Here is a 15892-nt window from a genome sequence, read left to right as displayed (position 1 = left end):
CACTACTTTCTCAGGCCACAAGGGGGGAGGCAGATGGGAAACAAAGCAGCCAAGACACAAATCAGCACCCATTTGGGATCCTGACACATGCAAGGTGAGGATTTAGCTACTGAGCCATCACGCCGAGTCACCCTTCCCTCCCTTTTTTAAATTACTTTTTAAAAAGCCAATAAAGACATAATAAAAAGAAATTCTGCATTTTTAGTTTCAAAAGTTATAATGTTGGTAACAGGACAATTTTTCTTAAACTGATTCAACATAAAATTCATCAAATTCCCTTTTGTGTGTTTTTCTGTTGTTTTTGCAGCAATTGACAAGAAGATCCTGAAATATTGATATACCAGGTCACAGGCTCCAGAGCAGACAAAATAATCTTGACAACAGAACAAAGTAAAAAGCCTTACATTCAATGATTTCAAAATCCACTACAAAGCTGCAATAATCAAGACAGTGTGCTGCTGGCTTAAAGACAAGTATATAGATCAACAGAACAGAATTGAAAGCCTATAATTAAACAATAGTCAAGAGCATTAAAACACTGCACCAGACAAAGAAAACTCTTCTCAACAAGTGGTGCTGGAGGCAACTGTATATCCACTATCCCTACCTCACACTCCATGCAAAAACTAACTGAAAACAGTAAACACTGCAGGGTGTGAGGGCAATCTGTCTGCGACGTCTGTCACCCCACTGATCGCCAGGGTTGATTCAGCTGATCTGGCTGTCCAGACAGGCATCCCCTTCCTCCCTTATCACACCATGTCCGTCCCCCCTAAACCTGTATCCCTCCCAAAGCTGTACACTCGGGCGAAGAGGACGACCATCTCCGCTAGAGGAGGAGCGGTCTTCAGTCAAGGGTATATGAGTAGCTGTGCTCCTATGCTGGGACCTGCAAACAAGCTCACTGCAGAAACAGAAACTGTACCCTTGAAAACACAGGCATAAATCTTCATGATCTTGGATTTAGCACTGATTTGTCTGAGAAACGACTAAAAGGGGAAAACAACAAAAGAAAAATTAAGCTTCATTATAATATTAAACACTCCCTCTGCAAAGGATACCATCAAGAAAGTGGTAACAACCCATTGAATAGAAGAAAATATTTGCATATCATATATCTGATAATGTACTTATATATAAAATGCAAACTTTTTGTATTACTCAATAGAGAAGCAATCTAGTTATTTTTTAAAAGATTTATTTATTTTTATTGGAAAATCAAATATACAAAGAGGAGGAGAGACAGAGAGGAAGATCTTCCCTCTGATGATTCACTCCCCAAGCAGCTGCAACGGCTGGAGCTGAGCCATCCAAAGTCAGGAGCCAGGAGTTTCTTCCAGGTCTCCCACACAGATGCAGGGTCCCAAGGCTTTGGGCCATCTTCGACTGCTTTCCCAGGCCACAAAAAGGGAACTGGATGGGAAGCAGGGCTGCCAGGATTAGAACCGGCACCCATATGGGATCTTGGGAGTGCAAGGTGAGGACTTTAACCACTACGCTCTCACGCCGGGCCCAGCAATGTAGTTATTAAAAAGGGTGAAGAACCTGATTAAACATTTCTCTCATGAAAATATACAAATGACACTAACACATGAACAAATGCTCGATGTTATTAGCCATTAGGAAAAGGCAAGTAAAATCACATAAGGCTGTGGGTGTGTTGACACAGCAGCTCAACAAACTACTCTTTTCCTGTATCAAGGTGCAGTTTTGAGCCGTGGCTGCTTTGTGCTTCAGATCCAGTTTTCTGCTAATGCACCTGGGAGACATGGAATGGTCCTGGATTCTTGTCACCTAACAGGGAGACACATACGGAGTTCCTGGATTCTGACTTAGTCCTGACACATTTGGCAGAGATGAGTGACCCAGCAGATGAAGATTCTCTCTCTGTAAATCTTGAAAAACAAAATGGTAAGTGTTGGGTGGACGTGGAAAAACCGGAGTCCACATACACTGTTCAAGGGAATGTAAAATGCCACAGTTGCTTCAGAAAACAGTCTGGCGGTGAAACACAGTTACACACAGAGTGAACCCATAATCCAGACATTCTGATCTAATTCCAGCCATGACAGAGAGCTCACATTTCCAAGTGAATGAACTCAAGAAAAATGAAAACACTAAATTCACACAATAATTTGTATGCAAAATTTAACAGCAGCATTATTCATGGCAGCTGAGAGAAAAAAATCAAAATGCCCATCAAATGATATGAACAAGATCTCAAGAAAACTGCCACATGGAGTCAATGTTAGCTACCACCTGTGACACCAGCAGTCTATGTGAGAGTCGATTCAAGGCCCAGCTGTTCCACTTCCAATTCTGCTGCCTGCTAACATACCTGGGAAATGAACTGAAGACACCTCGAGTGTTTGGGCCTCTGCCACCCACATGAGAGACCCTGATGGAGTTTCAGGTTCCTGGTTCATGCCAGGCCCAGTCCCGGCCATTGCAACCATATGAAGACTAAAACAACAAATGGAAGCTTGCTCCCTCTCTTCTCCCCCGCCTGCCTTCCCTCCCTCCCTCCTTCCCTGACCACTGTATACTTGTGTGTCTACTACCCTGTCATGAAGACTGGAGCTGCAACTGACATTTTTGCACTCAGCTGTTAAGAGGTCTGTTTACTAAAGTATAGGTTCCTTTAGCCAGGGACCTGGCTCTTTTTTCGTGGAATACACAGCATCTATTCATTGAGTATGTAATATGTGACAGAGCACATCTTAATTTTTTTTTATTTTTATTTTTCATGATACAGTTGAGGGACTTACCCTTTCTCCTTTCCCTTTTTCCCCACTGTTTTCTCCTATATTAACACAATAGCATAGTCCTTCAGCTACAGTCACAAGTCCACCATTCTGTTATTTAAGCGTATCATGACATGTAGATACAGACAACGATATAAGGTCTAGCACCTATTGTCAAGATATATTTAACAGATTAACCAAAAACATCTGTTAAAACACCATCTTGAAGTCAGCACTGTGTGGTAACGAGTTAAGTCACTGCCTTGGCTTAAAGTTCTGGTTGCTCTAGTTCCAACCCATCTCCCAAACAAGGTACCTGGGACAGCAGAAGATGACCAAATGCTTGGGTCCCTGAAGCCGTGTGGGAAACCCAGATAAAGCTCCTGGATCCTGGCTTTGGTTTGGCTCTTGCAGAAACGTGGAGGAAGAACCATAAGATGGAAGATCGCTCTCCCTTTCTCTAACTGCTTTTCAAATAATGAAATTGGGGGGGGGGGGGGGGGAATCATATCTTAAAGGTTGTCAAACCATATGGTCATATAGATGCCAGTATTCAGCTCCTCCATACAGAAGAACCAGAAACAACAAATAAAGAGCTGCAGTGCAAGGCGAGTTCCCAAGAGATAACACGTGATCTCGGACAAGGAGACATAGAGACCATATAAGACATGGAAACCTGTCACTGTAGCACTCAGGAACAAAGTTAACTTGCACCTGTGACCATCAGTGAAAAAGGTTAATGGGAGCCTCAGCACAGCCTATCTCCACAGACACCTTACACTGGCAATCCCAGGAAGAGGAGGATCCAGTTGCCACAGGCCTGGAGCCCCATAAGAACTTACTTGGAATGCTCATGGTAGCTTTGTTATTGCCACCCTCAGCCCACCACAATCCACAGAGCAAATGCTGCGGCAGTGTATCAGCATGGGCAGTGTATCAGCAGCAAATCAGTCATGGCCTAAGTGCTGACCGCACTAGAGGACAGAATCCCCTACACATTTCCCAACACTCCACTCCATGCACCAAAAAGACTGCAGCTTCACAAACACAACCAGACCCAGAGGACCAACTGTAACCCTGTATCCCAGCTATGCAGCACTCTGCTCTATAAGGGATAAGGCGTTAGAGGAGCAGAGAGATCCCCTTCTCTTAAACTCTGGAAATACAGGTGCTTGCCCCTTCTGACTTGAGGTTCACAGCCTGCTCTGGCCCCGCCTCCCTGCCACGTGGGGACATCATCTGATGTGTAAGACTCACACAAATCTGCTGGCAAAAGCTCTTGTGGCCTCGGGTCCATCCCTGTGAGCCCTCTGGTACCCTGCCAAAACCCCTGGCAGTGCTTCTGCAGACCAGGTACTAACCCTGTTGCCACCCTCATTAGTACTGTGCTCCAGTACTTACACAATCCTGGACCTATGGGTCACTACTCAGACTGGTTACCTTTTCAGAATGCCTGGCAGCAGCACTACTATGAACCAAAACTAGGCCACGGGGCTGTTGAAGGGACTACAGATCAATCCCTGCAGCCTCAGGTTGCTTCCAGGGCCTAGTGCCCACCAATACATGGGCTGGTGCTCCCACAACTCTGTCCATGCTACCTCAGGCCACTGCCTGGACCTAGCACTGCATCACTCCTACAGACCAGGGCTACTACATCCCTGATACTGTGGACCACCGCTACATCCATACACTCCCACTGAGGCTGAAAAGCAGTCCAGATCCTCACCGTAACAGCCATCAATTACAGCACCCAGGTATAACTAAAACAGGCTACCCAAACACACATCTTTCAGCAAAAGCCATGAACACCACACCCTTTAAAAACAACAGATGTGCAACTAATCCAACAGATGTGCAAATATCAATACAGGGACACAACAAAAATGAAAAAGCAAAGCTATATGACACCACCAATAGAACACAATCATGCTTGTCTAACAATTTAGAGAGATTCATGTGAGCCTGCAGTGCCGCATCCCTAAGGGTGCTGGTTCAAGTTCAGCTGCCCCACTTCTGGTCCAGTTCCCTGCTAATGTACTTGGGAAAGCAACAGTTCAAGTGCTGGTGCTCCTGCCACCCAGGAGGGGAACCCATTTGAAGCCCTGGCTCCTGACTTCAGCCTGACCCAGTCCTAGCTGTTGCAGCCATTTGGGAGATGAGTCAGAGGATAAAAATCTCTCTCTCTCTCTCTCTACGTAAATCTGTATTTCAAATAAAGAAATTAATATATTAAAGAGACAGAGTGAGGAAAAGCTTGATAGAGCCCAAAAGAACAGCTATACAAATACTCAAGAGATACAAGAGAATACAGTTTAATGGACTGAGCAATACATATTATGAAAGAGAAATTCTGCGAATGAAAAAGCATCCAGATCAGATGGAGAAAATATAAAATGAAGACAGCATTTATAAGATATTCCAGTAAGAGGTGGGGGGGGGGGGGGCAAAAAAGAAAGAGGAAACAAGAAAATAAAGAATGAAGGACACTTCCAAGACCAGACCTTTAACACCAATAATACTAAAATTCTGCTAATTCTTAAGAGAGACATAAAGAAACCCAACTAAATTAGTAGCTGAAATTAAGAGCCAAAACCTCCCCCCAATCTTTGGATACCTCTAATAGGACCCTAAGTAGACATAATCAGAAAAGAGCTTCACTATAACTCATATATTGTCAAAATGTCAAAAACACAAACCAAAGAGTTTCAAAACCTGTCAGAAAAATAACCAAATTACATTTGTAAAATATCCTATTAGTCCAGCAAAATATTTTTAACAAACTTCACAGGTCAATAGGTACACAATGATATATTCCAAATTCTCGGATAAAAAGAAATATACCAAAAATACTATGCCCAACAAAGCTAGCCTTAATCAACAAAGGAGAAATAAACAGGTCCCAATATGAGCAAAAACTACTGTACCAACCATGCAGAATATGTTTAAGGATTTCCTATGACAGAATCAAAAGATAACATACCACCATGAAAATACATAAATGCATAAAACCCATCCCAAGAGCAAAAATACAAGAGAGGAAATTATCATCACTTATCAATAAATTACCAAATCATAAAAATGAATAAAAGATAAAAAGCAGAGCATACTCAAGTAGACAGAAGTTTTAAACGATAAAATTGCCTATCAATAACCTTAAATATAAAATTATTCCAAGTAGAAACCATAAGAGTAGCTAAATTTAAATCACACAAAATAAACCTTGTCAAAACCTGTTTAAAAAATTGACCAAATAATGCTCAAGTAGATCAATTCAACACAAAGACAAATTAGTTTAAATGTATATTCTTTTAATATGCTGGAACACTCAGCATTGTAGAGGATAAAAACATTTTATCTAAAGGGAACGAGATGCCAAGCACTTGGAGGGGAATTAGCAATCTGAGTCATCTAACCAAGAAAAAGAAACAAAGACTCAAATAAAATCAGAGATGAAAAATAGAGATAGGGCCCACTGTGGCAGCCAAAGGATGAGTTCTTGCCTTATATACACCAAAATCCCATATGAGTGCCAGTTTGTGTCCCGGCTGCCCCACTTCCCATCCAGCTCCCTGCTTGTGGCCTGGGAAAGCAGTCGAGGACGGCCCAAAGCCTTGGGACCCTACACCCATGTGGGAGACCTGGAAGAAGCTCCTGGCTCCAGAATGGCTCAGCCCCAGCCGTTGTGGCCACTTGGGTAAAGAACCAGCAGACAAAAGATCTGTCTCTCCTCTCTGTGAATCTGATTTCCCAATAAAATATAAATAATTTTTTAAATGGAGCTATTACAACTGTTTGCACTGAAATATAAACAATCCTGGGAGACTATTATGAACAGCAAATTATGCCAGCACATTGGGAAATGTAGAAGGAACGAATATATATGACCTACCAAAACTGAACCATAAAGTCACAGAAAACCTGAATACATCAACAATGATCAACAGGACTGAAGAAATAAGAAAGTCAGCCAACAAAGAAACCCACAAGACTGGAATGGTTTCACTGGTGAACTCTTAATAAACTTTCAATGAAGAACTAACATCAATTCTTCTCAAACTATTACAAAACAGTAAAAAGGAAGAAATTCTTCCAAACTCATTCTACAAGGCTACTATCACTCTGATGGCAAAGCCAAAATAATATAAGGGAAAAAGGCAAGCTACCAGTCAGTCTCCCTGAGGAATACAATTGGAAAAATTCTCAAAACTAGTAAATCAAATCATGCAATATTTCAAATCCTACTTCAAAAAAAACCATTCACTGTGATTAAGTGGGATTTATGGGTGATACAAAGATGGTTCAACATTGCAAAATAAACACATTAACAAAAATCACATGATAACTTCAACAGGCGCAGAAAAAAGCACTCTAAAATCCACTATTCACTCATGATTAAAACTCTGAACAAACTCAGTACAGGATGGCTGCATACTATACATTTCCATTAAGATTTGAAGATCTTTGGTTCTATATAGTGATTCAAAGAAGAAAATAGACATGGTGGAATGGGAAGTGATAGAAATGGAATGATGATTTTAACTAGGGCTGTCAGGGAAAGCCTCTGTGAATAGCTTACATTGGCGGTGAAAGCCAAGGCGCAAGAGCACTCAGGAAAAGGCACATACAGTACAAAGACACTAAGATGAGAACATTCCCTACCAGCAGCAGAGTTCTCAGGGAAGACATCACATCTAACCACCACTCTGCACTCTACAACCATACAACCATTACAAGAGCACCTCCCACTCACACTAGCAGCGCCTGTTCAAGATATCACACCAACATGGGAATTCAACTCGGTTTGAAAAAAAAAAAGCAGCAGCCTCTTTAAGAGAAAGATCATCATGAATTTATTCACTCCAACAGAAACAATATCATTAAGCAAAATGAGTAAAGCCTTTTGGAGTAAGACAGATGATGGAAATGGCAAATTTACAAAGCTGTTTTCTGTCTCTTCCAGGTGGCCAGTCTGGACAAGCGTGAGGATTAAGGAAGCCTATTCAGCTGCGTTCCACCCCAAAGCCTGCCTCTTTGCATTTACAGTACGGGTAGTCTGAGCCACAGCCACCAGCACAGAAGCCACAGCGCTGGATTCTGGTCCACAAGGAGCTGTCCAGCAGTCATCAGGTTCAACAGTGACGCCAACTGCTCACAGACTGTAAGACCAAGTCTCCAGGACGTTAGTAACTTGCAAGACAAAGTTCTGGTTTCTTCTATCGGCCTTCAACACCCATGCCTTGACAAACATTCCATAAAAGCCCCTTGAATGCAGTCAACGGGACAGGTTTTCAACCAGCACCATGCCAGTAACAAAAGACGAACAGGTGGATGGTCAACTTCGTAAAACAAACACTGAGAATGGGGAACACAATAATGTGTTCCTTGCCAGCTCAGTAATTGAATGCTGGTTTATCAAAACTTTCAGGTTATGTTTTTACGGGCACAAAAGAAACAGCCTAAAGCAGGGAACGCCCCACACCCAGCTGAAAGTAAACAAGTTAACATTCCCAACGCCAACTGCTTTCATTCCTACCGGTTAACAGAAAGCACCAGCACACTCCAGAGAGGGAAACCCAACTGGGAAGCCTAGTGACTGGAGCAGAGGACCAGATGGTTGAGCAGATGGTCAAGCCTCTGAGGAGTGGAGGAAAGAGGCTGTGAGCGGGGAGGGCGGGTGTGCACGCCAGGCAGGTGTGTACTCCTGGCCTCGGCTGCCCCCGAACCCCCAAGGTGAACCCGTGCGGGGTGGAGCCGAGCCGCTGCCCACTGGAGCCAAGGGGGCCGTGGGACACGCTCCTCCCACACGCCGCCTCGGCTGCCCGTCCACCTGGTGTGGTGGACAGCTGGGTGAGGACCAGACACTCCCAGAGTCACCCCTCCCAACGTCCGGCGTTCGGCCCTCTCCTACACCGGGCACAGGCTCAGGCCGGCTCTTACCTTCGGGTGCCGCCGCCGGTTCCTGCCGCTTTCCACGGGACAGGAACGCCTTGGGCAGCAGCAGCGACACAGCGAGAACGAGCCCCGAGGCCAGGGCCACCCTCTGCACCGTGGAGTACGCCATGGCCGCTCACCGTCGCCGCAGGTGCAGACCTCAGCCGGAACCGGAACCGGAACCGCAGAACGCACGCGCGGCCGCTCGCGACCAGACTGCTCACGGACGGCGTCGCGCGAGGGACACGGTGCGCGAGGCGGTCCGAGACGAGCCGCTCTTCCCGCGGAGCTACCGGTCTCACGCCCCCATTTACACTAAAAACTGCTCCTCCAGCGCTCGGGTCGAGCACCGCGTCCCACGCGTTCCGCCACCCCATCCGTTTTCCTCCTTATCGCTGAGAACTCCTGGTCTTCCAGCTTCCGCTCCTGCCCCCCACAAATCTCTTCTCAGTCTGCAGCCAAAGGTGCTAATGCTAAAACCCTGGGCCAGTGTTCTCTCTCGCTTACCACCTTTCACTGGCTCCCCTTCTGTAACTTCATGATCTTCAGAACAACGCGACCTGTTCTTTGCAGCGCTCCATCCAAAGCTGGACAGTCTGCAGTTTTCCTATCACAATCTGTGTTCGAGAAGTCATCATACTGTTACCTCTGCCTGGAAAATTCCTGAATCCATCCCACCTGTTAAAAACTTTCTGAGAAGTAAGATGGGCTCCCTTCGCCCAGGGCAAAGGGAGTATCTAAACAAGAAAACCCAGGAATCAGGAGCAGCTCCTTAGAAAAGGTGAAGTCTGAGTTTTTCTAGACTGTTAACTTAGCAAGCAGACAGTGGGAGAGTAGGAAGTCGGAAGCTTCCAGGTGGTTTCGGAGCACTGTCGGTGATGCCTTTCAGCTGGGCTGCAGTTGTACAAACTAGTAAGCAGCAGCCACTTGTGAAAAGATTTGATGTTACATCCCGTGAAACACAGTCGTTTATGCATTTGTCTTTCCTCAGGCATCTCCCCCCCCAAAAAAAATATGAAAAAAAGAAGTAAGATATAACCGACAAGAGGAAGGCGAATGGTAGGACAAGTGAGAGCAGCATTGTCTAAGGCGCACAGTGAAGCTATCTGATAGGCACATGCAGGCTGCACATGTAACTGAAAGCTTTCCAGTAGCCACATTTTCTTTACAAATACAAATAAGTGTGTGATATTAATTACCATTTGTAGGCAAACCAAAATACCATTTCAAAATGTGTAGTGCCTGTCGGTCACATTTCAGTGGCTCGGTAGCCGTGTATGGCTGATTGCCTGCAGTATGGGCCAGTGCAGGTGTACAGCATAAAGAGTTAAGTGCTCACAAGGGGAAAACCTGTAAGAGGCAAATTAATTTAGAGCCTACACTTAGGATTTCAAGGAATGGGGGGCAATAAATACCTGAGAGAAGCTGTTAGTGAAGGGAGGAGGTTTATTCTGCCTCATAGCTTAGAAATTCACACTTCCACAATCAGGTGGACCCCACTGACTCAGCCAGGGGATGGCGACAGTGGAGCACGGGCAGAGGAGTTCCCAAATCACCAGGCAGCAGACAAGGCAGCTGGACCCCACTCAGGCTTAGATATCCAACCCTCAAGACCACACCCCTTGTGATCCAACGACCTGCCACCGAGCCCAGCCCCTGGATAGCACAGTTGGATTGACCTTGCAACTTCCTAGCACCATAAATCCACACCTGGGTTTAAACATGTGCATGAACTCCCGATCAAATCCCAGCACGGCTCCTTTGGGCAGAGGTGTGGAATGGGGCTGAATAAAGAACAACTGGTTGAAAAACTAGTTAAGCAACATGCACTATATCTCTTTAATTACTGCAGCCAGATGGTTTCTACTCCTGGTTTCACTCGGCCATCATGAACACTGATATTAGAGTATGCTTAGTCTTCACTATGTTCCAGACATCTTACACATCATAACTCAGTTGATTCTGCCGATTTTATTGTATACACTTTTACAGATAAAAAAGATAATGTGCTCACCCTTACACAGTGTATACCATTACAACCATGTACACTACAGAACTTGCCCTCTCTGTTTTGTTCTCAGGAGAGGATAAGACTCGTGAACAACAGGCGCAGCTTAGGGATGAGGTGACTGATGAAATGGGGCCTCCAAGAATGCAGAGAATCCTGAACGACTCCCCAGATTCTGGCCCGGAGGACTGGGTGGACACAGACTCTACAGAATAAGACTCTGATAAAGGACAGTTTAGACCTTCAGCAGGTAAATTTTTTCAGTTCCACAGAATATCTCATGGATTCAACTGGACAATTAGGAATGGGGCTCAGAAGAGATGCTTAAAATAAAAACAGGATGGGGAAATGTGGGATGTTATGGTGGGTGGCCCAGCTGACTAATCCTCTTGCTGTGTGTGCTGGCATCCCATATGGGCACCAATTTGTGACCTGCCTGCTCCACTTCCAACCCAGCTTTCTGCATATGGCCTAGGAAAGCAGAGGAGAATGGCCCAAGTCCTTGGGGCTCTGCAGCTACATGAGACATCTGGAGGAAGCTCCTGGCTTCAGATCAGCTCAGCTCCAGTGGTTTGGGAAGTCAATCAGTGCATGGAAGAATCTCTCTCTCTCTTTTCTTCCCTCTCTCCCTCCCTCTCCTATCTTTCTATAACTCTGCCTTTCAAATAAAAATGAATAAATCTTTAAAAAAACAAAGAACCTATGTTCGACTCCCACATCAGAGATAAGAAATGGCATGGAAATGAAGATAGGGATCCTAGGGCTGAAATCTTGAAAGGATGAACATTTAACTGGAAAAGTAGAAGACACAAGGACAGAGGAAGCAATGCACAACCAAAGGACTTGTCCTCCAAAGGAGCTGTGTTTTTATTTTTTAAGATTTATATTTTATTGGAAAGTCAGATATACAGAGAGGAAGAGAGACAAAGAGGAAGATCTTCTTTCCGATGGTTCACTCCCCAAGCAGCTGCAATGGCCAGAGCTATGCTGATCCGAAGCCAGGAGCCAGAAGATTCTTCTACTGGGTCTCCCATGCGGGTGCAGGGTCCCAAGGCTTGGGGCCATCCTCAACTGCTTCCCCAGGCCAGAAGCAGGGAGCTGGATGGGACGCGGAGCTGCTGGGATTAGAACCAGGACCCATATGGGACTCCAGTGCATGCAAGGCAAGGGACTTTAGTCGCTAGGTTACTGCACCGGGCCCAGGGCTGTGTTTTTAAATGAAGAAGGTGGCAGGGGCAAAGGGAAGTAGCAGACATATGGTGAAGCAGTTGAGACATCACTTCGCATGCCCACAGCCCAGAGTGCCTGGCTTTGAGTCCTGCCTCTGCTTCCAGCAAGGAAGGCAGCAGGTGACGAGTGAGATAGTTGGCTACTGTCACCAATGTGAGTTCCAGCCCCTGGATTCGGCCTCTCTTAAATCCATTTATTGCTGGGCTCCAGGAGTAAGCCAGCAAATGAGAGATCTCTATCATCCCTATGCCTCTTTCTCTGCCTTTATAAATAAATTTTAAAAGCAAAAATTAGATGTAGCAAAGGGAAACAGCTGGCCATCTATTCCATTCCCAGACTTTCTGAGCTGCAGGAACAAAAATAGCTTTTACTTGGGGGAAAAATTTCAAGGAAACTAGAATAAAAGCAACAACTTAGTTTCCTTGATAGCAAGAAGCTTAAGAAAAACTTCAAAAAAGTCAACGATGTAGGACTTGAGTGTCCTAAAGTACAGTAAGCTTGAAAAGTTGGCACAAGGTAGGAGATGGAATCAGAGTAAAGCCCGGGAGGAGCAGAAAAACTCAGGCCCGCGCATTGGCAAGATGAGCAAGTGCTGTGGCCTCCATGTGGCTAGGAAGCACTGCGGTCACTGGTCCAAGCAGCAGTGGCAAACAAGCAGTACAAGAAGGCAGACCTGAGCATGGCCCTAAAGGCCAACCCCTTAGGGGGCTGCTCCTACACTAAAGGGATCATGCTGGAGAAAGTGGGGATCGAAGCCAAGCAGCCCAGCTCAGCCATCAGGAAGTGTGTCCAGTTGCAGCTGATCAAGAACAGCAAGAAGAGATCATGGCCTCTGTGCCCAAGGATGGCTGGCTGAACGTCATCGAGGAAAATGACAAAGTTCTGGAGGCTAGAGTTAGTCAAAAAGGGAACACTGTTGGTGACATTCCTGGAGTCAGCTGTAAGTTGATCAAAGTAACAAACATGTCCCTCTTGGGCTTACACAAAGGCAAGAAAGAGAAGCCAAGATCATAGGTATTAGTGACAGAAGTATATTAATTCATTTTCATATTCCAGGGGAAAAATGGGTGGAGCAGTATGGAGATGAGTGGCCCTATGAAAATGGATAGTCTGAGGGACTTGGGCTATAGCAGATGGCCAAGGTCAAGATGAATGGCGCAGGGATCCTGACCATTTTTGTCCTGGAGAAGCCTAGAGAATGGTGGAAACACAAAGGTATAGTCCAGAGTATTTACCTGGGACCATATTCATTATTGTAGCCAGGTAGTGTGGGCCCAGAAGAGACAGGAGCTTCCTCAGGACGGAATTGTTGGCTAGCTCACAGAGCTGCAGTAGCTTAGAGTGGAACCTGTTATGGCTGCCCTCTCTACTGGCTGGTCAGACTGTGGAGCTAGGGGAGTCCTAACCTTTAAGACTTCTGGGCTGGTTTTCCCAATAAAATCTCATATGGAGAACTGATATTGGAAATCTGAAGGTTATAGGCTAAAGAAGAAGCAAATAGAGAGGGACCATTAACAGGGAGCTGGATCAGAAATGTGGATGCCACTGTTGTAGGCAGCCCTTGCTCTGCCACAGCACCAGGCCCCATAAGGCTGACTTCTCTTATAATGGAAGAGATGAGCATATTTACACATTTTATAGGAGAAACATCAGAATCAAGGGAAATGGACCAGTGTTGGAGTTCAGCCCAGAATCTGAGACTAGATTGGAGAATCAGTAGTGCAGATGAGCCTAGAGGAAAGTAGCCAGAGTGAAGTCAGGCACACCTAAAAGTGGTAGGAACCGTAAACCAAGAGTTCATTTCTCATAGCCTCTGTCATCCTCATAAAGAATTGTGTAGGCTATTCTCTAAGAAGAACAAGGTAGGAAAAAAACTCTTGAGCGTGTTGGAAGTTTAGAAGTGTGATATTCAGAAATCTCTTCAGTGGGGCAATGGGGCTATCTTTGGATCTTAAAAACATCTTGGAAATAACATCCTTTCCTAGGAGACCAACAGCACATTTGGGAAAGGACAGGTTATCCCCAAAGCATCTCTTAAGACTAGAAGTCTCCAAGGGCCATATGCAAAAAGACACATTAAAAGTGAGACTATCATGTATACCACTGGAATCTGAGTACAACAGGTCACCTTTCATAATGTGGGTGGGTGTCATCTCATCAATTGAAGATCTCAATAGAATGAAAGATTGATATTCCCCTGAGCAAGAGGGAATTCTGCAGCTGACTCAATTCTGCCATGAGCAGCAGCATTGGCTTTTCCTGGGTCTTCAATCTAACCTCTTACTCTGTAGAATTTGGATTTGCAAGCATCCAAAATCACATGATCTAATTCCCCAAAATCTCTCTCTTTATACACACACACACACACACACCTTGTTAGTTCTCTTTCTCTGGCGAAACCTAATACAGTGATTTTGCCTATTTCCAAAAATTTAATTTTTGCTATGATCGAGGTTTTTCCATCTCAGAGAAAATTAGAAGGATGTACCTTGGGCTCTGAAAACAATTTTTAAATGTGCCCATGAGGAATGGCAGTAACTCCATCATGGAGAGTCACATGGGAAGGAAATTGGGGGTAGTTAGCAGGGAAATGAGGCCAAGGTTCCCAAAGAGCAAGTGGAAGGAAGCAGGGCTGTAACACCGAAGTGCCGAATGGAGAGGAGAGAGGAGGAAAGCGGGAGGTGCGCCCTGGGCTTCAGTAGGTCGATAGAGCTTCTGGCAGAAGTTAGGGAAATGTGATGAACACCGACAGCCATGGACATCCAATATCCTTTGAGTGTTCTTTCTCTATTCTAGGTTATCTATGTTGGGAATCTCACCTTCTCAATACAGAATCGAATGCTAGTTCCTGTCCTCTCTTGCCACTAGGGTGCATATACATAACCAGACATAAGCTGGGTAGGTTTGGGAGTTCTGTCTGGTCTGGCAGATGCTCATGAAAAGACCTGGGCAGCGGCACAGGTGGGATGTGCCTGCAGATTTTGGTGACCGTAACATGGCTCCCTGTCAGGCAAAGCCCGGGTCATGCACCTCTGAGCTGAGCAGCAGTGGCACTCCCTTAGGAGGCCAGTTCTGTGGTGTGCTTCTGGGACCTGTGCCAGGCGTTGGGACCCCAGTTTCTCATCTGTGAAATGGAGAGTGTGCTGTCTCCCTCCTTCTGAGCCAGGAAATGTGATGGTGCCTGGAAGGCAATGGTGTGTGCAACAGAAAAAGCAGCAGGTGCCTTGGCTCAAGGGCAGGTCTGAGGAAGGCAATTTGGACTCAGAAAACAGAAGACAACTTTATAAGGAAACATTCTGGTTTGAAGGAAGCCTGCAGAAGACCCATGTCCATGCTCCCTGGGCTATAAGCATTGCGGCTCTGTGGGCATGAGGACAGAGGCCTCCTCCTGGTCAGCATAAGCCTGTCCTCACTGGTCCCTATCCCTGAGCAACACAGAGGGGCAAGAAGTCACAGTTGGGACACCGAGGGCCTTTCTGCTTTGAATAAGGAGAAACGTCTTTGGCACCAATTAATTGAGTAAACTGATAGAAATTCCCTGCTTAAGTCATATTTTGCATATCCATAATCTCTGTACTACATTTTCTGTATACTTTACCCCTGGGTAAAAATTGGTAAGCATTTAAATGCTTCCTCACATAATCTTGCTAAAGCATACTTTTGCCTATAAATATTCATGCCACTGCCAAAACATTTACAAGCTTTCCCCAAAGGTGAAATGTCTGTAACGTACTTTGTCTTCTGGGTATAAATATTATCCAATACATTTTGGTTAATAGGAATACACTAATTATTCCTGTAACCCTTTTAAAAAGGGTCATCTTCATGATGTGAATTTTTAAAAAATGTAATTACAGTAATTGGATACTTAATCTAATTAAAATTTGCTTTATCTTTAATGGGAATTTCTCTAAAGACGAAGAATGACAATTGGCTTTTTGATAGTGACTTTTTTTTTCTGCAGAGGGATCAAATTCAG

General features: G+C 45.0%; 1 protein-coding gene and 1 long non-coding RNA gene across 4 annotated transcripts in view; one reads left to right on the top strand and one right to left on the bottom strand.

Annotated features, from left to right (window-relative positions):
- Positions 1-8811, bottom strand: part of RIC3 (RIC3 acetylcholine receptor chaperone) — a 61860-nt gene extending 53049 nt beyond the window's left edge. For 2 of the 3 annotated variants that reach the window (XM_040989167.1, XM_040989168.1), the window contains exon 1: positions 8682-8805. In XM_040989167.1, the coding sequence (XP_040845101.1) occupies positions 8682-8805 (124 nt within the window). Of the gene's footprint in view, positions 1-8681 lie in introns of all 3 variants that reach the window. The other variant, XM_040989166.1, reaches the window with a different exon arrangement.
- On the top strand, positions 798-15447 carry LOC121162241. Its single transcript, XR_005884766.1, has 3 exons — positions 798-871; positions 3353-3356; positions 15434-15447. It is a non-coding gene; the product is annotated as an uncharacterized LOC121162241 (long non-coding RNA).
- Positions 15448-15892: the final 445 nt, after the last annotated feature.

This window comes from Ochotona curzoniae, unplaced genomic scaffold, assembly GCF_017591425.1.
Source record: "Ochotona curzoniae isolate NIBS_2020 unplaced genomic scaffold, NIBS_Ocur_1.0 contig_517, whole genome shotgun sequence".
Taxonomy (NCBI): Eukaryota; Metazoa; Chordata; class Mammalia; order Lagomorpha; family Ochotonidae; genus Ochotona; species Ochotona curzoniae.
This window is presented reverse-complemented; position numbering and strand designations above follow the sequence as displayed.